The sequence below is a fragment of the Parus major genome, chromosome 15 (assembly GCF_001522545.3).
Source record: "Parus major isolate Abel chromosome 15, Parus_major1.1, whole genome shotgun sequence".
Taxonomy (NCBI): domain Eukaryota; kingdom Metazoa; phylum Chordata; class Aves; order Passeriformes; family Paridae; genus Parus; species Parus major.
In genome coordinates, this window is record NC_031784.1 from 4,014,944 (window position 1) to 4,034,219 (window position 19,276).

Below are 19,276 nucleotides of genomic sequence, written 5' to 3' on the forward strand. Positions count from 1 at the left end.
TTTCCTGAAAAAACTATTTATTTGTTTAACATAAAATATCTAATGTGGACTTCAACTCTCCAATGCCGCGTCGGGAACAGGAACCAGAGGAGTATTTTACAACAAGCTTGAGATACACCAAGTTTTTCAACATTAAAACGTAAATCCAGCTTAGAAACTGTACATTCAGACATGGAAACATTCACTGCTCTTTTGGCAAGTATTTGGGAATAACAAATCATTCCATCCAAGCACACTTGGGGAATTACATTCCCACGCCAGCTTGGCACGTTGATATCTTGGACACTTGGCAAAACTGAATCCCACAATTCTGTTTGAATTCCAGAGGATCTCACTTTCTGGTTTGAAACAAAGTGGTTGCACTAATTCCTTTACCAGTGAAAAATATTCAGTGTGGAAAAGGATTCTTTGGAAGTTTATTTTGTACCTAAACCGTGCTGGCCTACGGATAAAATCTACTGGTGGTGATTTATAACTGGTGGGTGTCAACCCCAGTGTTCTCAGTGAACAAGCTAAAATGGCCTTCTCTTATTAATTATATGCAAATTCCTGCAAATCCTGAATTCCAGCTCCTTTTCTCCAGTGCCCAATGGGCTCCTGCTGAATTCAGCCAGGTGGGATCAGCTCTGGTGGGTTCTTACCTCTCCCTTTCATTCAGCTGATCCAAAGCCCATGGATATCCAGAGGAGATTTTCCCAGATTTCAGTGAGCTTTGGATCAAGCTTTAACAAAATCAAAGACCCAGCAACACCAATCCTGGTATTTCTATCATTAAATAGTTTTTTTTTTAGTGCAGAATTCATAAAAAGTGAAAAGCCAAAATGCCTTCCATTTTTTGGTTAACACTGTAAATGTCACAGGTTAAAACTGAGATACTCAACAGCGTGGAAAATGTTGCATTCCCTATAAATCTTTACCTGGGAAGTAGCTTATCTGTAGGATCCAGGTGTGCACGAACAGATAAACTTCACCTAAAACTCTCTAAAGGCTGTTGAATGCAATTCTTTAAAACTGCTGAATATTCCCCTAAAAAAAAATGAAGTGAGATGTGAACATTAACCCCGTGAAAGCAGAATTTTAACCCAAGGCATTGAGTAACAAACTGGACCACAGGGGGGTGGTTCCTTCAGGCCAGGCCTGTCCTGCACTTTGGATTCTCTGCCACCTCTACCCAGGCTCAATTCCAGAGTTTTGGGATGCAAACACAGCTCATGGCAAGCCCAAGGAAGGAAACATGGAAGCATTTGGGGGACTGGAATGGCCTTGAGGGTCTCCAACAGCAGGAGGACAGGATGGACTGTCAGAGCTGTCACTGAGGGGTGAACAGCCCCACTGTGCAGAGGCAAACCCAGCTCCAGTAGATCCCAGCTCCAGGAGATCCCAGCCCAGCAGGTTTTCCAGCTCACTGGCCACACATGTGGAGCAATATCTGATTAAACCCATCCAGGATCTGCTCCCTCGCTGCTGTGTCCCATATCCAGCACATCAGAGGCCAGCCCAAGTGAAAGCAGAGAGGTTCCTCATCCTTGGAAGTGTTCAAGGTCAGGTTTGGAGCAACCTGGTCTAGTGGAAAGCTTCTCTGCCCGTGGCAGGGGGTGGGACTGGGTGAGCTTTAAGGTCCTTCCCAACTCAAATCACTTTGGAATTCTGGCATTCCATGGAACGGGTCCCTCTGGCTCTGCTCCAGGCTCCCCCAGGCACACAGGGAGAATGAGCCAACTCCAGCCTGCCAGAAAGGTGAACAAATGAGTTGTGGTTGCTGTCAGTGCCACCAGAGTCCTCCCTGGGATCAGCTGGAGCTTGATCTTGGTGGAGCATGAGGACACAGGGACAGGGGCACAAAGGGAAGCAAGCCAGCTGGGTTCTGTGCCATCACCCACAGCTGAGCCCAGGGAACCACAGGGATCCCAGGGATCCCCTGGGAGCTGAATTAATTTTCATCTCTCTGGGAAAAGCCAAGTTTGCCTGTTTCCACCAACCATTCCTGGAATCCTTCACTGAGTCACCATCCTCCAGTGGGACTGGATGGACACTCGGTGCCTTGGCAAACTCTGTTCTCAGCAGAACACCCCCCACACAGAATTTCAACAACCTCTTTGACCTTTTCCATCAGCCTGACTTTCCTGGCTTTCTTTAAGGAACTACCCACTCCTGTTTTCCCCTCAGTCTCCAAATGAGCAGCCTGGCACGTGGTGGAGCACTGCAGTGACCTCAGAGCTGTGACCCTCAGTGACAGCCGTGCCCCACAGTGCTCACTTGTACTGCACCAAACATGGACTTGGAGACCTACTCCTGACCCCAGGGATGGGACCTTCTTCCCAGGATACTTAAAATGTCCAACTGTAAACATGAGTTGCGCATTTACCTGTGTTCAGGTGAGACACCTGCTCAGACAGGCCGTAAAACCCTGCTGCTTCCACAGCCTCACCAAGTCCATCTCACCCACATTTGGCTGTGTGTCCCAAGATCTGGAATCCTGGAAATCCACTGAGACCTGGATGTGATCTCAGATCACATTTCCACAGATTCTGCCACCTGACTTGTGCCTAGGGACAGGTTTGTGACAAACCAGACGAGCTTGTCCTCACCTGAGCTCTGCTACGTTCCCTGACAAGAGCGGGATCATCCCTTGAGGAGCCACACCTGAAGGAAGGATGTTCCTCTTCCAAGGTCACTGGAGATGGGCTCCTCCCATGGTTTTGATCATTCCTTTGTCACCAATCAATGTACAATCAGCAGGGAAGGTCCTGCCCAGCTGCCAGGGAGTGTCTCCATCCCAACAGCAGCGCTCCCGACTCCGCTTGGGGATACCCCACTGTGAGGATGTGCCCAGGTAAAGGAGCAGGGACACACCTGGATCCACACAGAGAACCCCAGGAGTCAGAACCTCCCCACTCCAAGCAACAGAGAGAGAGAGCTCAATGTCCCTGGCAATGCCAGAGAAGTCCAATTCTGCTCCAAAACATGAGGATTTACACATTGGACTTGATGAGCTTGGAGGTCTTTTCCAACCTGAACGATTCTGAGTTACATTTCTGCTACAACGTCCCAGCTCTGCAGCAAACACCACCCTCCCTGCTCCAGCTACCCACCTGGGATGGGAGAAACAGTCAGGAATCAGTTTCTAAGCAATCCAGGAACAGAACCCAACTGGAAAGCCCGGGTTGGTTTGCCAGAACCACATTTTGGTGGTGGTTTTGATGGCTAAAAGTGCAAGGCAGGCATTTAATCCATAGTGTAGGGGATGGAATCCACCCTGTGCCAGGCCAGGGCCACACTAAACATGAACCTCTTGGTTTTAGGCATCAAGAGCTCAGTGTTTTAATGACAGCTTATGCTGGGCTGCAGTCACTTGGCATTTGCTTGGCACGGGACACTTTAAGCTGAAGAGCTGACCATGCAAGCACGACAGACTGAAGAGAAACCCCTCCTGCTAAACTTCCAGTGATATCTGGATCAAAGGCCTCTCCATCCAGAAAGTTTTTATGAGGGTGAGCAAAGAGCAGCAGCAACACAATTTGCTGAGGTTCAACCCCAGACTCCTGCAGTTTGACACGTGACGTTGGCAGTGATGGTGGTCAGCTTCCCATGCTTCGGACTCAGGTTTTGTGAGACATCTCGCTCCTATCCTTCATTCTTCCAGCAGGTTTCCATGTCCTGTCATTCCTGCGATTCCCCTGGGGAATGAGATCCTCTGCCCACCATCTCCTGGCCCCATTCCTTGTGGCTGGACTCCTGGAGGCCACGGCCCTTGGTCTCGATGGGCAGGAAGCAGGAGGCCAGGGCAGCCAGCAGGCAGCAGCCACTGTAAACCAGCAGAGTCAGATAGACTGAGGATTCCAACATCACCTGCAGCAAAAAGGCAGGGAATGCAAAACATGGAAATACACACACTGATGGAGCAACAGGAATTTCCATCATAGTATTGGGAATAAAGTTTAACTTTATTCTGGAAAGGAGGGAGAGGGACATTTTACAGATCATGCCAGGACAAGGGACAGTGGTTTTAAACTCTCAGAGGACAGGATTAGGCTGGATTTTAGGAAGGAATTCTTTCCTGTGAGGGTGGGAGGTCCTGGCAGAGGTTTCCCAGAGAAGCTGTGGCTGCCCCATCCCTGGAAATGTCCAAGGGAGGAACTGGAGCAACTTGGGACAGTGGAAGAAAATCAGGTTCTACATCACTTTCATAGAATCATGGAATTGCTAAAGCTGGAAAAGACCTCCAAGATCACCAGTCCAAGCTTCCTGTGCCTCCAGTCTCCCAGGAGAAGGGATTTACCTGTGCAATGAAGGGGGTTATGAGGGCTCCCACTCTGGCCATTCCACTGCACGTTCCCAGGCCCAAAGCACGTGTGGCTGTGGGATAAACCTGTGGAAAAAAAACATCAAATCAATCCCAGCGGGAAGTTTTCCTCCTTCCACTCCTAAATCAAAGAGAACTAATAAGTGGTGCCACAGCACATTCTGTCTGACAATGACAGTGGGATCTACAGCTCCAATCTGGGGTCAGGTCCACTGGGAACAGGTCATGAAAACAACTTTCCCACCCTGTTCTCACTCCCCTTGAATATTCCCACAACAACCCCCTTACCTCAGGGGTGTAAACATAGGCAGCCTGAAATCCTCCTGAAATAAAAGCTCTTGCAATGAAGAGCAGCACAGTAAGAACATTTCTGTGAGAAGAAAGAGGAGAGCAGAGTTTGGGAATGTTAAGTACAATCTGCTGGGTTCACTTGGAATTCACTTTTACTTCCCTCCCAAGCTCTGGTAAGAAAACCCAACCCCAGCCTTAAATCCATCTCCAGCTGAGCATGACCACAGCACCACTCCCAGTTCTCCCACCATAACCAAGAGAGGACATGGATAAAAATCCTTTACTCCAGTTATTCCCTGTGCTGGACTCACCTTCCAACACAGAGAAAGAGCAGGAGGCTGCAGAAGGAGAAGACAAGGAAGGACAAGGCCATGGTTTTCTTGCGGCCGATGCGGTCGATGATCCACAGGGTCACCAACACACCTGTGGGGAGAGAGCAGGAGACCCTTGGGAATCCATTTAACACAGCTGGGTGCTTTGGAATGGAAATTTTGGCCTCTCTCTCCAATCCTTTGCTGGCCCCAGGTAGGGCTGTGGGATGGATGTCATGTGAAAACAGGAATTCTGTGTCCCAGCTGCTGAGTCCTTGCTACATGCTCCCAGATCCACAAATCCACACTCCCAGCCAGGGATTGCTGATGTGAAAACACCAGCTCATGGCTCACTGGAAGAACTTCTGTTCAACTTCTGGCCATTGTTCCCTGCTGGATTTAAGGGCTCTTTAGAATTTGGTATTTTCTTTCTGTTCTGTTATTTAGATGTTTCACCAAATCATTTCTCCCCTGCTTTTTGATAGGAAATAGATCAAGCTCAGTAAATCTCACCCTCCAACGCAATTTTTCCCCAGATCCTTTTGAAAGCTGATGCACAGCAGGAGTGGGGATTATTCCAGCATCAGTGTCACATCCAGAGGTGCCCTGTCAATATTTCTCACTCCCACTTCAGTGTGTGTGAGGATCAAACCAGATCCTTCACCCACAGCACCACTCCAAGGTACCCACTCTTTTTTTTTCTGGGAATCCTTCCCAAAATGACTGTTTGGCAGCACACTCCTCTGAGGAATGACTGTGCATATTTCTCAGTCACATTTTCAAATTATCATTCATTAAATGGCTTCTCCTTGAGCTTTTAGCCCTGAAGTTATGATCCAAAAGAGTGAGAATATCCTGATTCCTGTCTCTGGTGTTGTTTCAATCAGATTAACACTGTGAGATCCCCTCCACCTGAAGGATCAATGACTGTTTCCTGCTATTTTGCTTGTCCTATGCCAGCCTGTCCATCAAAATTTGCTGGAATTGCCTGAAAATCACGGGATGGACACAGAGATTTAGGGAGCAAATTCTCCATGGATTCACTGTATCCATCACCCTTAGAAAATACTTCTGGAAAGTCACTTATGGATAGAAATTCCAGTGTTTCTGCCCCTTTGATTGAGTTGGTTTTCCTCCTCCTGAAGTGTTGCTGGGCTGGAACAGAGGGGCCATTCCAGAGCAATGACTGATCTTTTCTGGAGCAATCCCAGGGCAGGGAGAATCCACAGCTACAGCAAGGAGCTCAGAGTGCTGTAGGAAGCATCAGGCCAGACATCCCCATTCCTCTGCTGCTGCCAGAGCCCATTCCCACCCCATGAGCCATTCCAAGTCAAAAACTGGTGCTTCTCATTGCTCCTTACCAGGGAATTCTGACAGGGTTGTCCAGAGCAGGTCAGTGTAATCTTCCTCTGTCAGGTACTCACAGGTCAGGCTGCACTTGGCTTTCACTTCCTGCCTTCTGCTGGATACTGCAGGGAAAAAAAAAGCACCAATATTTCATATATTTTAAGCATTCCTGTTTATCTTCCTGCTGGGTCTCTCATTTTTACTGCTCAAATTTAGGAAGAGATGGACTGGAAGGACTGGTATGGATTTACTGCGCCCACCATCCTTTAAAATACTTCTGGAAAGTTGTCTAGGGACAGAAATTCAAGTGATTCTGCCCCTTTGATTTAATTGTTATTCCTCTTCTGAATGCCTGATGTGTTGCTGGGATGGAATTCAGAGTCAGAGGGGCACTGAAGAGCAATGCTTGGTGATTTTGCCTGGAAACACTGAACATTTATCATGTTTTCCGTGACAGGATGTCTCAGCTCAGTGAAAATTCCACCTCCTTATCAGCTGTACAGCCTGAATTATTTTCCAGTCCAGGGCTCAGGACAGAATTAACTCAAATAATTCAGTTTCTCCCAACACAAATTTGGATCCCAACACTTCCTACACTCTGAGAATACTGAATAACCCTGTGTCCTTATAAAAACAAGGGTTTTTATGGGCTGTGTCCTCCTCTGGGAAAGCAAACCTGAGTCAGAGCTCTCAGAGCTCATCACTGCTGTTCAACCCTGGGGCTGCTCCAGCACTCCCCATCCACCTTTTATAATTTCCCAACTTCCAGGCAGTTTTCCCTAATTACAAGTGTTCTGAATGCAATCATTACTCTCCTTGGAAATCAAACTGTTCAAGCCTCTTCTTAACTCAGTCAAAGCACCTTTCTTCCCCCCCCAAAAAAAATCTACAACACAAAGGATCTGATTTCCCACCATTATCTTTTTTCTCAGCATGTTTCCCCATCTTGAGAACCCAGGAGCTCCACAGCAGCAGTTTCTCTCCCTCAGAACTAATTAGACCTGTCAAATCTGCAAACCTGTATTTATTCAATCACTTGTATTTATTCAATCATTTATTTTTTATCAAGCAGAACAGGTCTGCCTTGAAGGTTGTCCTGTTGTTTGACATTTTTGGCTCAAAAACACTGCAGGACCTCTCTGCACTGGGCAGAGATGAGGAAATATTTAAAATAAAGTAAACCTAAAGCCACGTTTTTTTTCCAAGCCACCAGCAGAAGGTGAACTAATAAAAGATATTCTACCAGTTTTAACAGGGCATATTTAAAAATAAAAGATGGAGCAATACTCACTGCTGCAAACATCTCCTGCTTGGAAGAGCTCTGTAGTTAATAAAACTAAGCCATAATATGAAAAAGCATTGGAAAACCTGCAAGAAAGCAAATGAGAGAGGAAGTTTCAGCTGGTCCAACTTAAAAGAAACACCACCAATCAAAAGTCTCACCTCAAAGCTATTTCAGCATTCAGAAAATTAAAGGGCAATTTGACTGGGAATGATTGGGTGGTTGAAGAAATTGCAAATCAATACAGGTTGGGATGATTTTTGTTTGTTGTTGTTTTTTTTCCCTGAGGAGGAAGTTGCTGTATTTGAGTAAAATCCATTTAGAGCTGAGCTGGCACTGAACCTTTAGGTTTTCTCTTACCAAATAAACCAGAGCAGCAACGTGGTCCAGCGGAAATGGGGAGTGAAAAGATCCCTCATTTTGCCTCGGTCCTCCTGTTGGGAACAAGCAGAAGTTGGATGATGAGGGACAGCTAAAATGTCAAATTTCATTTTATCTCATGAATTCAGATCCAGGAATTCTGACCTGAGCTCTTCAATAACCTCAAGGTCTGGTTTTCTTTAGTAACAATGAGGTTAAATAATATTAATGTCCATTTTAAAGCTGCTTTTCACTTCCAAATGAGAAATTAACTCTTCCTCGGTGGGGAAGAGGCCTAAGTGATCAAACCCCATTTTTTCTGCCTGGCTGAGACATTAAAATTGAACAGAACATTGATGATTTGCTTACAAAACCCCTCAGTTTCATTGCTCTGGAGGTGCCTGTGACCTGCACGTACCTGCCTGGAAACCACCAGCTTTCCCAGGGGCATTGGAGCTCCGTTTTCCGTGGCAATCCTCTTCAGGGTGGCCAGAGCTTTCTCCTGGTTCCCAGATAACACATCATACCTGGCACTTTCTGGCAGCCACTAAGGGAGCAGAGCAGGTCACACACACACAGGAGGGTGTCACAACCAGCAATCAACTCTGGGATTTTCCTTTGGGGGAATCTCAGTGACTCCAGCAGATTCTCACATAATAGAGGATTACAGAGCTAAGCTCGAAGAATTCCGAGGAAGAATTCCAAGGATCATCTCATCAGGCTGTAAAAACTGCAACTCCCCACGTTCCCCCTGAGTTCAGAACCCTTTCCCTTCCACTCCTTTGGGTTTATCCTCGAAAACTGTTGGGAATTTTTGCAGGTTTTTTTACACTATCCCTTCAGTGTAGGAGTGGTAAAGCATCCAGGGCAGTTAACAAGATGCTCCTGGCATTCCAAAATTTATGGGTTTAAGTTCCTTTTAATTTAGAACCACCTTGTGAGCACCTGGATAATTTGAGGCATTCCTGAAAACCTAAGGAATAAAAAGGGCTGCTGAATCACCTGACAAGGACATTTATCTATGAGGAGACTGAATGCTTGGCAAAGATACCACCTAATGTAGAATAAAATATATCACTGAAGCTCAGGTTTAACTTGTTTTGGAATCTGACCTGCACTCTGTAGATTCTATCCCTGATTTGGGAGGATTTTTAAGTGGAAATTGATTCTAGAAGTGACAAAATCAAAAGAGAATTTAGGGAAATAGCAACAGCTTTCGATAAAATGTTGATTCCACTGAGATTAGTTGAAACAAATTAAATTGGAGAGGGTTCCAGGCCTAATTTCACCAAATTCCAGCCCTCCATTGTCCTCCAGCAATTACAGTCACATCAACACAACTCTCCCTGGAATGTTTTTCCCAGCACCCTGTTGGAACCACATTTTTTGGACATTATTTCAGTTACTTCACAGAAGACACCACCAGAGAGCTCAAAACTGTCCTGATTTCCTTCAGAATGGGGTGGAGGAATGGGAATTGCAGGAATTTACAGGAATCCTTGAGGAATACCTACAAAACACAAGGCAGCAAAGAGCAGGAGTGGGAGGGCAGAGAGGATGAGGAGCCAGCGCCAGCCGAGTGTGGGCATCACCACCACTGCCAGGAGCACCTCAAACACAGTCCCAAGGGCCCAGAACACCTGGAAGAGAGCAAACCAACAGAAAAAAAAATGAGGAATGGAGTGATCCCAAGCTCTTTGGAACATTCCAGGCTGTGCTCACCAGGGATGGCTGGAGAGAGAAATTCCAGGGGTGTAAATTCTGCCTTAAAATATTCCAAGGACAAAATTCTGCCCCCTGTGACTTTGCTGTGTTTGGATGAAGATGTGGAGCTGAATTTAGCACTGAATTTGTGGAGCTATCAGCTCTCCAAATCCATCACAAAATCATGGACACCCAATGCCCCTCTTGTGCTCACTCTGCAGCCCTGGGTGCAAAATAATTTGAAAAAAGGCAAATTCAACACGAAGAATGGAGTGTGACAGGAAAACTTTCTGCTGATTTTGGAGCTGGGCTGGTACCAGAGCTCAGGAGGGACTCAGCTCCACACCAGGCTGCAGCTCTGAGGGGATTTCCAGGCAGGAGAATGGAAGGGATGTGACCACCAGAGGATTTGTGGATCAGAATGCACCCACTCACCTCTATCAATAAAATGCATTTTGCTCTGGCTTTCATTGGAAGGAACTCAGCATATAAAGTTACCCTGAAAGAGGGAACAGAGAGGAAAATGTCAGCACAGAGATGGAACTGGCACAGCAGACAGAGGTTCAAACTTCCCTTTTGCTTTTTAATAAAAAATCCAAACCCAGAGCAGCAACTCAAAGCTCTCCCCATCCCCAGAGCCAGCCAGGCTGTGACACTGGGTCACACTCCCCTTCCACCACAGAACAAAGCCTTCAGCATTGCAAGAGAGGACACAATTTACTCTTTTTGTGTGGTTTTGTGACCCCACAGTCAGTTAAATGCAGATCTTGATGCTCCTGTTTTCATAGCCCTGCTCTGAGCCAGAGCACCATTGAAAATACCATTTTATCTGGTATTTTCAGTGAGGTCCATCAGAATTCAACACCAACTCTTGCTGGATAAAGAATTTCTTCAGGGCTTTCCAACTGGCTCAGAGAATTCCCACCCGTGTCCTGTGCCAGGGTTCAATTCCCCAAGAGGGGAATACTTTCATGTCTCTGGAATTAAATAATTTGCATTCTTTTATTGTGGGATTCAAAGAGAAACCACTGAGGCTTTGATTCATGCCTGTGCCAAGCAGTGATGGCAAAGCTTCTCCAGGAGGAATTCCTGAGGAAGAATTCAGGCAGCAGCCAGTCCAGGCTCTGTCATCTCCCTCAAACTGGTAAGGTTTGGCTTTGCTCTGTTTGCATTCCATGGACTCAGTCTGTCCCTGCCACCAAGCTCCTCAGGCTTCCTTTGAGGTTTGGGACAAAATTCCTACTAACTAAAATAATGGATTGATCTCTGAGGAGCTGCCCAGTTCATGGAAAGTATAAAGTTTCACACAATATTTAATTCAAGAAGAGGTTTAGGGAACTCAAATCATATGTTAAAGTGTAGCTCAGGTCCCTCTGTAGTGCAGAGAAAACAGGAGCTGGTGAATGACCCCAGCAAAAGGAGGACATGGAATTGTTGGAACCAATCCAGAGGAGGAAATTACACTCATTCCATGGAGATCCAGGCACTCACCTCCAAAATCACACAGCTAAAGGATATTAGAAAGGAACTACTTTTCCTGCTTTATCCCTATTTACCCCTCTGTCAAATAAATCCCTGATACAGTTAGAACAGGAAACAAACTCAGGGAGGATGGGATCCACTTGGAGATCTGCAACTGGCTCTGGTTTTTCTCTCAAGAAGCCACAGAACCTCAGGGAGCCAAGCCCAGTGGCCCTGGCTGGGCTGCACCTGCAGTTCTGGATTTTTTATCTGGGAGTGGCCATGGAAAAGCCACTGCCTTGCCTTGGGAAGGAATCTAAGAGCCATCAATCCAAGGCAGGCTCCTGCTCCAAAGCAGCACCTCCAGAAGGCAAAAATATCAATTATTGGTGAGGATCAAAGACTACAGAGAGAGAAAATGGCTGTACCCTTCCCTTAACATTTATAAAGAAAAGCCTAGAGCAAGGTTATTTATTGCAGGTGGAAAACTGATGGATCCCTCTCTCCAGTGAAAGGAAGCACACAATGATAGAGAAATATCCTGGCACTTCCTTTTCCTTCTGAGCCATCCCAGCATCCCCAGGGCTCCAGCTCTGGGCTGTGTGGGTTTGAAATTCCAGCTCAGGGGGAGGTGGGGGAGTTCAGGCTCTGCCTGAACAATAATCTGGGTTTTTACAGAGTCAGGGCTCAGCTCTGCCTCTAAATGCTGGTGTTCAGGGCATGGCCTGCTTTGCAACAAGACCAAGGTTTGGAGTGGCTGAACAGAAACAAGAGTTCAGTCTGACATGAGAATTTTGTAAGAAAGAAAGAGAAATGAGGAAGTTTGGACTTGTGAATATTTACTTACGACTGAGGCACTCCTCCAATCCCAAAGCCCACCAGGCCCCTCAGCACCAGGATCCAGCTGTAAATGGGAGCAAATCCACTGAGGATCCCATAGTAGAGTGTCCACAACACGCTGATCTTTAGGCCCTGTGTTCAGCAGGAGTTAAAAAAATCACAGTGACACAAATTAAAGTGCAAAACACAGCTTCAAATGCCTTCTACTTCATCAGAGCTCAATTCTGGATGTGTTTAATGCTGCTTTGTACACGTGGACATTTGGGAATCTGAAATCCTGGAATGGTTTGGGTTGGAGGGGACCTTAAAGCTCATCCCATTCCACCCCTTGGCATGGGCAGGGACACCTCCCACTATCCCAGGGTGCTCCAACCTGGCCTTGGACACTTCCAGGGATCCAGGGGCAGCCACAGCTTCTCTGGGCACCCTGTGCCAGTTGCACTGAAATGCCCAGGCTGTAGAAATGTTGGGATATATCCCAGCAGGAGCTGCAGACTTACTGTTTTCCTTCCATACTGGTCTGAAATGTTTCCCCAGAGCGTGGAGCTGGACATCATTCCCACAAATACCACCTGTGGAACAACAGGAAAAAAATTATTTCCCTTAACAAATGAAAATCCCAGTGTGACAGACACAACACAAACTTCCAGCGAAACCAGAACATTTCAACCCAAAACAGAGTGAGATGTGCAGGAGGTCAGAGAATTCTTTGGGTTGGAAAGGACCTTAAAGATCATCCAGTTCTCTCTGGGTTGGAGCAGGGAAGCAACAAGGTCCCTCCTCAAGTCAGTTTTGCATGTAAAAAATCCACCAGTGACAACCCAGACAATCCCAATCTGCCCTGGACTGGGCACACTGGCATTGTCCCATTCTGAGTCCAGCCCTGGAAGACACAGAGCTCTTCATTCCCAAGGAAAATATTCCTGAATAAAAGCTGAGGAGCTGTTGGTTGAGATCTGCAGGACAGAGCTCTCCCCCCAGCCTCAGCATCTCTCAGGTTTGAATGGAGATAAAATTACACCTTAAAAGTTTAGAAAAGTCTGAAGTGTGAGAGAAAACAGCCTGAAACCTTTTCAGAGGTGACCTCTGCATTCATGGGACATTCATGGGATTCAAGGACACCATTTCAATCTGCTGAGCATCTTAACCATTAAAGGGCATTAAAAACTAAAGGAGAGAGGAATTCAGGGAATAAAGTCCCTGCATTCAGCAGTGGCCTGTGCTGAGAGAAGGGTTCCCAAACTCGTTTTCTTATCCAATTAGGCATTGCAGGATTCCAGCATCACAGCACCATCCTTGGAGGTGATGTTGTAAGATCTCTGCTTCCAAAGATCACTGGAAAACCCCAGAATTTGTGGAATCTTTGTGGAAAAGATCTCTGATATCATTGAGTCCAACCTCAAAAATCAACTGCTTTCTCTCAGGGTTCTCAGTCTGTCAGAGAGCTTAAATGTGGGGAGAGAGAAAGATTTGAAAGCAAGATAATCAAAATTTACCTTTTTTTAAAAAAAAAATTATCAAATGGTTTGAATTTTAGGATGAATCTGAGTGAATTCATAGGTTTTCCTGGAAATTACATGAATCTTCAAGCCTGAAACCTGCAAAATATCCTCAGTTCTCACTGAATTTCATTATTTAAATCTTAAAAAATACTCCTATAAATATTTCTTTAAAAAAAAAACTCCTATAAACTTCCAAGCTGAAGGCAATCTGCAAAGGCCACGAGGAGATTTAATTTTAGGGATAGAAAGCAAAATGTCAGGATAACAATGATGACAAAACCTCAGGGAAGACAGGAGCTGTCAGGTATTTTTCCTACCGAGGTGAGCAATGCAACCTGCCAGCTGGGTAAGCGCCACTCACAGTGCAGCTGAGGAGCAAGGATACTTAAAATCATCATTTCCATGGCATCTGCCATCTGCAGGGGGAAGAGAAAGCAAAATCAACACCTGCCTGTGATTTAGGTGGATTTAGGAGTCAATAATAGGCCTTGGTGACATTTCCCTGCTGTTCCCACCTTGTGGTGGAGCAAAATATTTAACATTTAACATTTAAACTCGTTTCTGATTGTCAGCACATTTAGTAACTCTGGCAGAGGGGATTCAAAGAGCTAAATCCAAACATTTTGAGGAGGTTTGGTTGGTCAGTGCCACAGGTTCAGTCACTTCTGCAGTGTAAATTCCAGCTTTCAGCCCCTTCACACAAGGATTCAGTCAGGACTGTTTAATATCTTGTAACTTATTCCCTTAAACACCCCTGGGTTTGCATAGATCACCTGGAAACCAGGTGGATTTAGAAACCAGCTGGTTTAGGATATAAACCATGGCAGATTCCAGCTTTTTATATGGATAAAAGCCAGTAAATACAGCTCCAGGTATCAGGATTCTAAAATACACCACAGGAGGTGGGACACAGAGCTTCAGAAAGAGCAGGAAAAATGGAAAACCAAGACCTTTTTGTTATTGATATCAAGGTTAAAAGTGGAAGTGCTGGTTTGCTGTTCCTCTGAAACTGAGATTACAGCAATCCTGACTACTGAGATGGCAGGAATGTGGCAAAATCACAGCAGGAAACCTCAGGTTCTGCAGGAGCAGCCTGGAGACTCTTTCATTGAAACCAAATTGAAGTGGAGAATTGAAATTTTCCAGACCCTGATTTATAAGAATTTCAGAAACAAAGAAATCCATCATTACCTCTCACAACAAGGCCAAGTGCTGCTGTTATTTTAGAATTTCCAGTGAAATTCCTGCTTTATTGTACATTTATCTGCTTGGAGACTCTGTGCCCCCATTATTTGAAATCCCTGAGATTCTCCAAGTGATGATCATGAACTGATCCTGATCCCAATTACTTGCCCAGGCCAATCCAGTAATGACAGAGAGCTTCCACTGGAACTTCCCAAATCCAATGGCTTCCACCGCATCTTCCACCATGAAAGTATCTGCAAAGAAAACAATTCCAGTGGATTCCTTCCTTGAGAGAGAATTTTCTGTTTTAATTACTAATTAATTGGTTAATCTGCTGAAATCTCAAATATTAACAGAGCTACTTAATTATTACACAATTCCTACTCGGGAAAATCTCGGTGTTCCTCCAAAGCCAAAATAATTCTAATTATTCCTGGAATGTTTTAATCATGTGGAGGTAAATCAGTGTGGCACCCACAAATCCAGCCCATGTTCAGCCTCTTCCTCCTGGCAGGGGCTCCTCCAGCCACTGAAATGCAGCTTTCTGTGGGGAGAAACAGCTCTGCCCCAGCCCACAGCAGTGCTGGGAGCTGCAGGGAATATTTCAGTGCAACTTCTCATTATTTAAATCAATAATTTCTCCAAAACACACGAATCTTAAGTCCTGCTTCTGTTAAAAATGCTGCTGGTTGTTTCCCACCCACTGCCATGACCTCTTTATTTTGTTCCAGCTGAAGGTGCTGAGATGTCTCAAATTCCTCAAATGCAAAATGAAACGACCAAGAAAAGCACATTTTGATATTTGAGTTGTTTAAATCAATTTAAGTCTCACAGTTCTAACACTTGCATCAGTTTGAGAAGGACATTCCTCAGAAAAAGCTTTGGCTCAGAGCTGTGAGATCCCCACAACAACACAAACCAGGAGGAAATCAAACAAAATCCAAGGGGTAAAGCACAGCAGAGATTAATAACAATAAATTTGTTATTAATCTTGTTCAGAAACAAGATTAATAACAAATTTCCACACTGTGCTAAGACCAGCCCAACATTTCTCATCCCTCCTAAAGCAGTGATGTCTCCAGGCAGGAACTGAGGCTGAGATGGACATTCCTGTTGTCCTCTAGGAAAAGAGGGGCCAGGAACTCTGCAGATTCATCTCAGCCTTGAAGGAGAGCCAGGTGTAGCTGCTCCAGGAGCTCTGAGCAGCTCCAGAGGGAAATTCCAGTGTGGAACAGGGGGTGGCAGCTGGATCCACAACTCCAGGAGTATCCAGCACTGGGGACACAACAAGGAGCACAGGGAGCATCCCACGGGGAATGGCCTCATCAAACCACGATTTTCAGGTCTAAAATAATTATTCTTGTTACCTGGGGATCCTTAACCTCTCCAAACCCCCTGTACCCAGCCCGACAGGGATGAAGAGATCCCACCTTTCTCCACAACCTTCTCCTCGCAGGAAAACAAAGAGTCCTGCTCACCATCCGTGGGGTTGGCGAATTCCTTGGGCACGGCAGCTCCATCCCCCAGCTCCACGGGCTCCAGCTCCGTCCTCACCCCCTCGATCTGCACCTCGTGCTCTCCCGAAATCCCATCCTCCTCCGACCTCGAGCTCTCCCCCGTGCGGCGGAACTTCACCACCCTGCAACCAGAGAAAACGGCTTGGATCCCTCCAGCAGCTGGCAGCTGGGTTTGGCGAGTCTTGAAGCGCTGTTTCGTCAAGGTTTTTCCTCATTCTCTGTCTCCATTCCCCACTGGAAATGCTGGGATTTGTGTTTGGATGTGGTTTCAGGTATCCAACACTGGGATGGGATTTGGACACAGGGGCTGTTGTTGTGCTATCCACAAAGTTATAAAACCACAGAGGTCATAAAAATATGATGGAATGATGCATATTTAATGAGATCCATGTTTTGTGTGCCTGGATTTCATTGGAATTAGGCATTGCTGTGTCACTGAATTTTGGGGGTTTTGTCCTGGCAGGAAGCGCTCAAATTCCATTTTCTGAGTTGTTTTTGTGATTAGAAACGAAGTTCCTGAAATGTACCAGAATTGGAAATATTATTTATATTTTATATATTTAATATACATAATATATTAATATTAATTAATTAATATATTATAGTACTATATCTATATAATTATATAATATATATTTAATATATTAATATATTCAATATTTTATATTATTTAGTGAAATACAATTACTGTGCTCATTCAGGGAATGGATGGATTTTTTTCCATCAGGATGATGATTCTGTGACTCTGCTTTCATCTGAAACAGAATTATTTAATATCTTGTCATTAATGGAATATCTGTGGATATTATAATGGAAGACCAGAATTTGCTAAATTGACACAGCTTTGATGTTTTGGTCAGAGGGATTTGCTCCCTTCCCACAGAGAAGATTCTTTTCCCATCTATGAAGTTTTCTGTGGCCAAAGATTTGTGAACAGATCCCCCAAACTTTATCTGCAGCACAGTGGAGCTTTTCCCCCTTGGAAAGTGGAAATCCCTTGGATTTAAGCGAAATAGTTTGGGAAATAGATTAAATAATCACAGAATCACAGGGAGGGGCCTTAAAGATCATTCCAGCTTTGGAGGTGATGGTTCCTGCAAAATCTGAGAATCACAGGCAGGGATTGCCACATTCCTCAGCACAGAAAATAAAAATATAGGTGTATAATTTAGGGATGTGTGAAACAAACTGATAAAAACAGAGGAAAGAAACTCCACATGGATAATTTCTGTCCCATACTTGCCAAATCTTTCACATCTGGGACACCTCAGGGAGCTGCTGCATTTATTTGCAAAAGCTCACAGCACCAAAACACCTGCACTGGAAAGGACTTTGGAACATATTCCCAGGTTTTGTTCTTAAAAATGGGGGGAAAATTCTTGATAAAATAACCCCTGATTCCTTTCCCTGACAAGCTGAAGGCATCCTAACTGAGGGTTGGAAAAGAGCTGGAGTTCACGTCTGTTTTCCCAACTTATCAGGAATGTTATGGGACAGGGTGCTCTGTCATTGACACGAGCTCATGAATATTTAACACCAACTTGAAACATTCGTTCCCTGCCTTGCAGAGCCCATGATTTATAAATAGGAATATGTTGCAAAACACCTGAGAATGGAGCATTAGGAAAAACGAGGTTGGTTTTAAAGGAAGCATTTTGAATTGAGGGGAAAAAAGAAGGAATTCCTGGGGTTAAAGGCACCAAAGATTTTATCAGGTTTGGGGCTGGTTTGGGGTTTTTTTCCCCGCACAGATCCAGCAACCACATCTCAAAGGCAGAGCGTTCCCGGCAAAAATCAGCATTTTCCTTGAGCAGCAGCGTTTGGCTTTCCAGAAACGCTGGGAATGCCGATGGTCCCCCCCCCTAAACCCACCTTGGCAGGGCAGGTTCTGCTCTGTGATTCCTCCCTGGCAGGGAGGAGGATGGCGAGGAAAAACCTCCCCAGCACAACGTTATTTACAGATAAACCCCCCCGCAAAGGGGAACCCAAAATCTCCTGGCGCTCCCAGGATTTTATCCCAACCCCTGCTGATTTTTTAGCATCCACGCCGAGAAGGGGGGGAATAAATAAATAAATAAATAAACCAAGAAAAAAAACAAACGAGATGAATTTATGTAACAAACGGCTCCTGCATCCCTCGGGATGCTGCACCCGGGAAGCTCCAGCGGGAAAATGGCCTTGCTTCCCGGGGCCTGAGCCGCTTCCCGGCAGAATTCCCTGGTTCCCGGCGGGATTCCCGCGGCCGGAGGGGCTGGAGCCCCCCCGGAGCTACTCACGGCAGCTGCTTCAGCTGGAACAAATCCTCCTCCATGGCCGGGCGGCGGCTGCGCTCATCGCTCCCGCATGGCGGGCTCGGGATGCGGGCTCGGGATGCGGGATGGAGCGGCTGGAAGGGCTGGAAGGGCTGGAGAGGCTGGAGAGGCTGGACAGCTCCGCAGGAACCGCCGGCCCGTGCGCACCCGCTCGGCTCGGCTGGGCTCAGCCCGGCTCGGCTCAGCCTGGCTCGGCTCGGCTCGGCTGGGCTCAGCCTGGCTCGGCTCGGCTGCTTTGGCACAGCTCAGCTCAGCATGGTTTGGCTCAGCCGGGCTCGGCTTGGCTCAGCTCAGCACGGCTGGGTTTAGCTCAGCTGGGCTCAGCTCGGCTCGGCTCAGCCCACCCGGACTGGTTTAGTTCAGCTCAGCGGGGTTTGGCTCAGCTCGGCTCAGCTGGGCCCGGCTCAGCCGCGCTTCCCCCATTGCCCCGAGCGGGGCCGCAGCCGCTCCTGCCCCGCGGGCTCGGCTCGGGCCGGGGGGTGGCTGAGCCGGGAAAATCCCCCGAGCCCGGCCGAGGCCACCAGGGCCGTGTCCCCGAGCGTCACAGCCACCGGGACCGGGAACGGCCGGGCCGGGACCCGCCCCTGCCCCGGGCAGCGCTGCCAGGGCTGGACAACTTTTACAGGAGGATTTGCCCTCAATATCCCAGCTAAACCGCCACTGCAGCGGCCGGGACTGGAATGTGCCACTGGTTTTCAGCGCCACGGCCTCGGGCGGGCTGTGAGGGGCGGGCAGCGCGGGGATTCGGCCCGGCACACCGGGACCGGCCCGTGACCCCCGGGGATTCCCACCACAGCCGGTGTCACAGCCGGCGCCACAGCCGGAACAGGCGCGTTACCCCCGCTACAGGCCGCTCACACC

The 19,276-nt window shown here is 46.7% G+C and overlaps 1 protein-coding gene across 5 annotated transcripts; it reads right to left on the bottom strand.

Annotated features, from left to right (window-relative positions):
* Nucleotides 1-19,265, bottom strand: SVOP (SV2 related protein). Of its 5 annotated transcripts, XR_004499580.1 has the most exons (17): nucleotides 18,380-19,263; nucleotides 16,017-16,225; nucleotides 14,755-14,840; nucleotides 13,719-13,817; nucleotides 12,400-12,471; nucleotides 11,907-12,031; nucleotides 10,034-10,097; nucleotides 9,409-9,534; nucleotides 8,313-8,441; nucleotides 7,895-7,968; nucleotides 7,544-7,620; nucleotides 6,267-6,374; nucleotides 4,906-5,017; nucleotides 4,592-4,673; nucleotides 4,280-4,369; nucleotides 3,093-3,849; nucleotides 1-1,026 (listed from the first exon to the last, which is right to left on the bottom strand). XR_004499580.1 is itself a non-coding variant. In XM_033518184.1 (16 exons), the coding sequence occupies exons 1-16, from the start codon at nucleotides 18,412-18,414 to the stop codon at nucleotides 3,661-3,663; spliced, it is 1,677 nt and encodes a 558-aa protein (XP_033374075.1). In that variant the 5' UTR covers nucleotides 18,415-19,263; the 3' UTR covers nucleotides 1-3,660. The 5 variants fall into 5 exon arrangements, 4 of the variants coding, with proteins under 4 accessions (XP_033374075.1, XP_015499026.1, XP_033374076.1 ...); XM_033518184.1 differs by having other exon boundaries at nucleotides 1-3,849; XM_015643540.3 differs by having other exon boundaries at nucleotides 1-3,849; nucleotides 16,065-16,225; nucleotides 18,380-19,262.
* Between the last annotated feature and the right edge of the window lie 11 nt (nucleotides 19,266-19,276).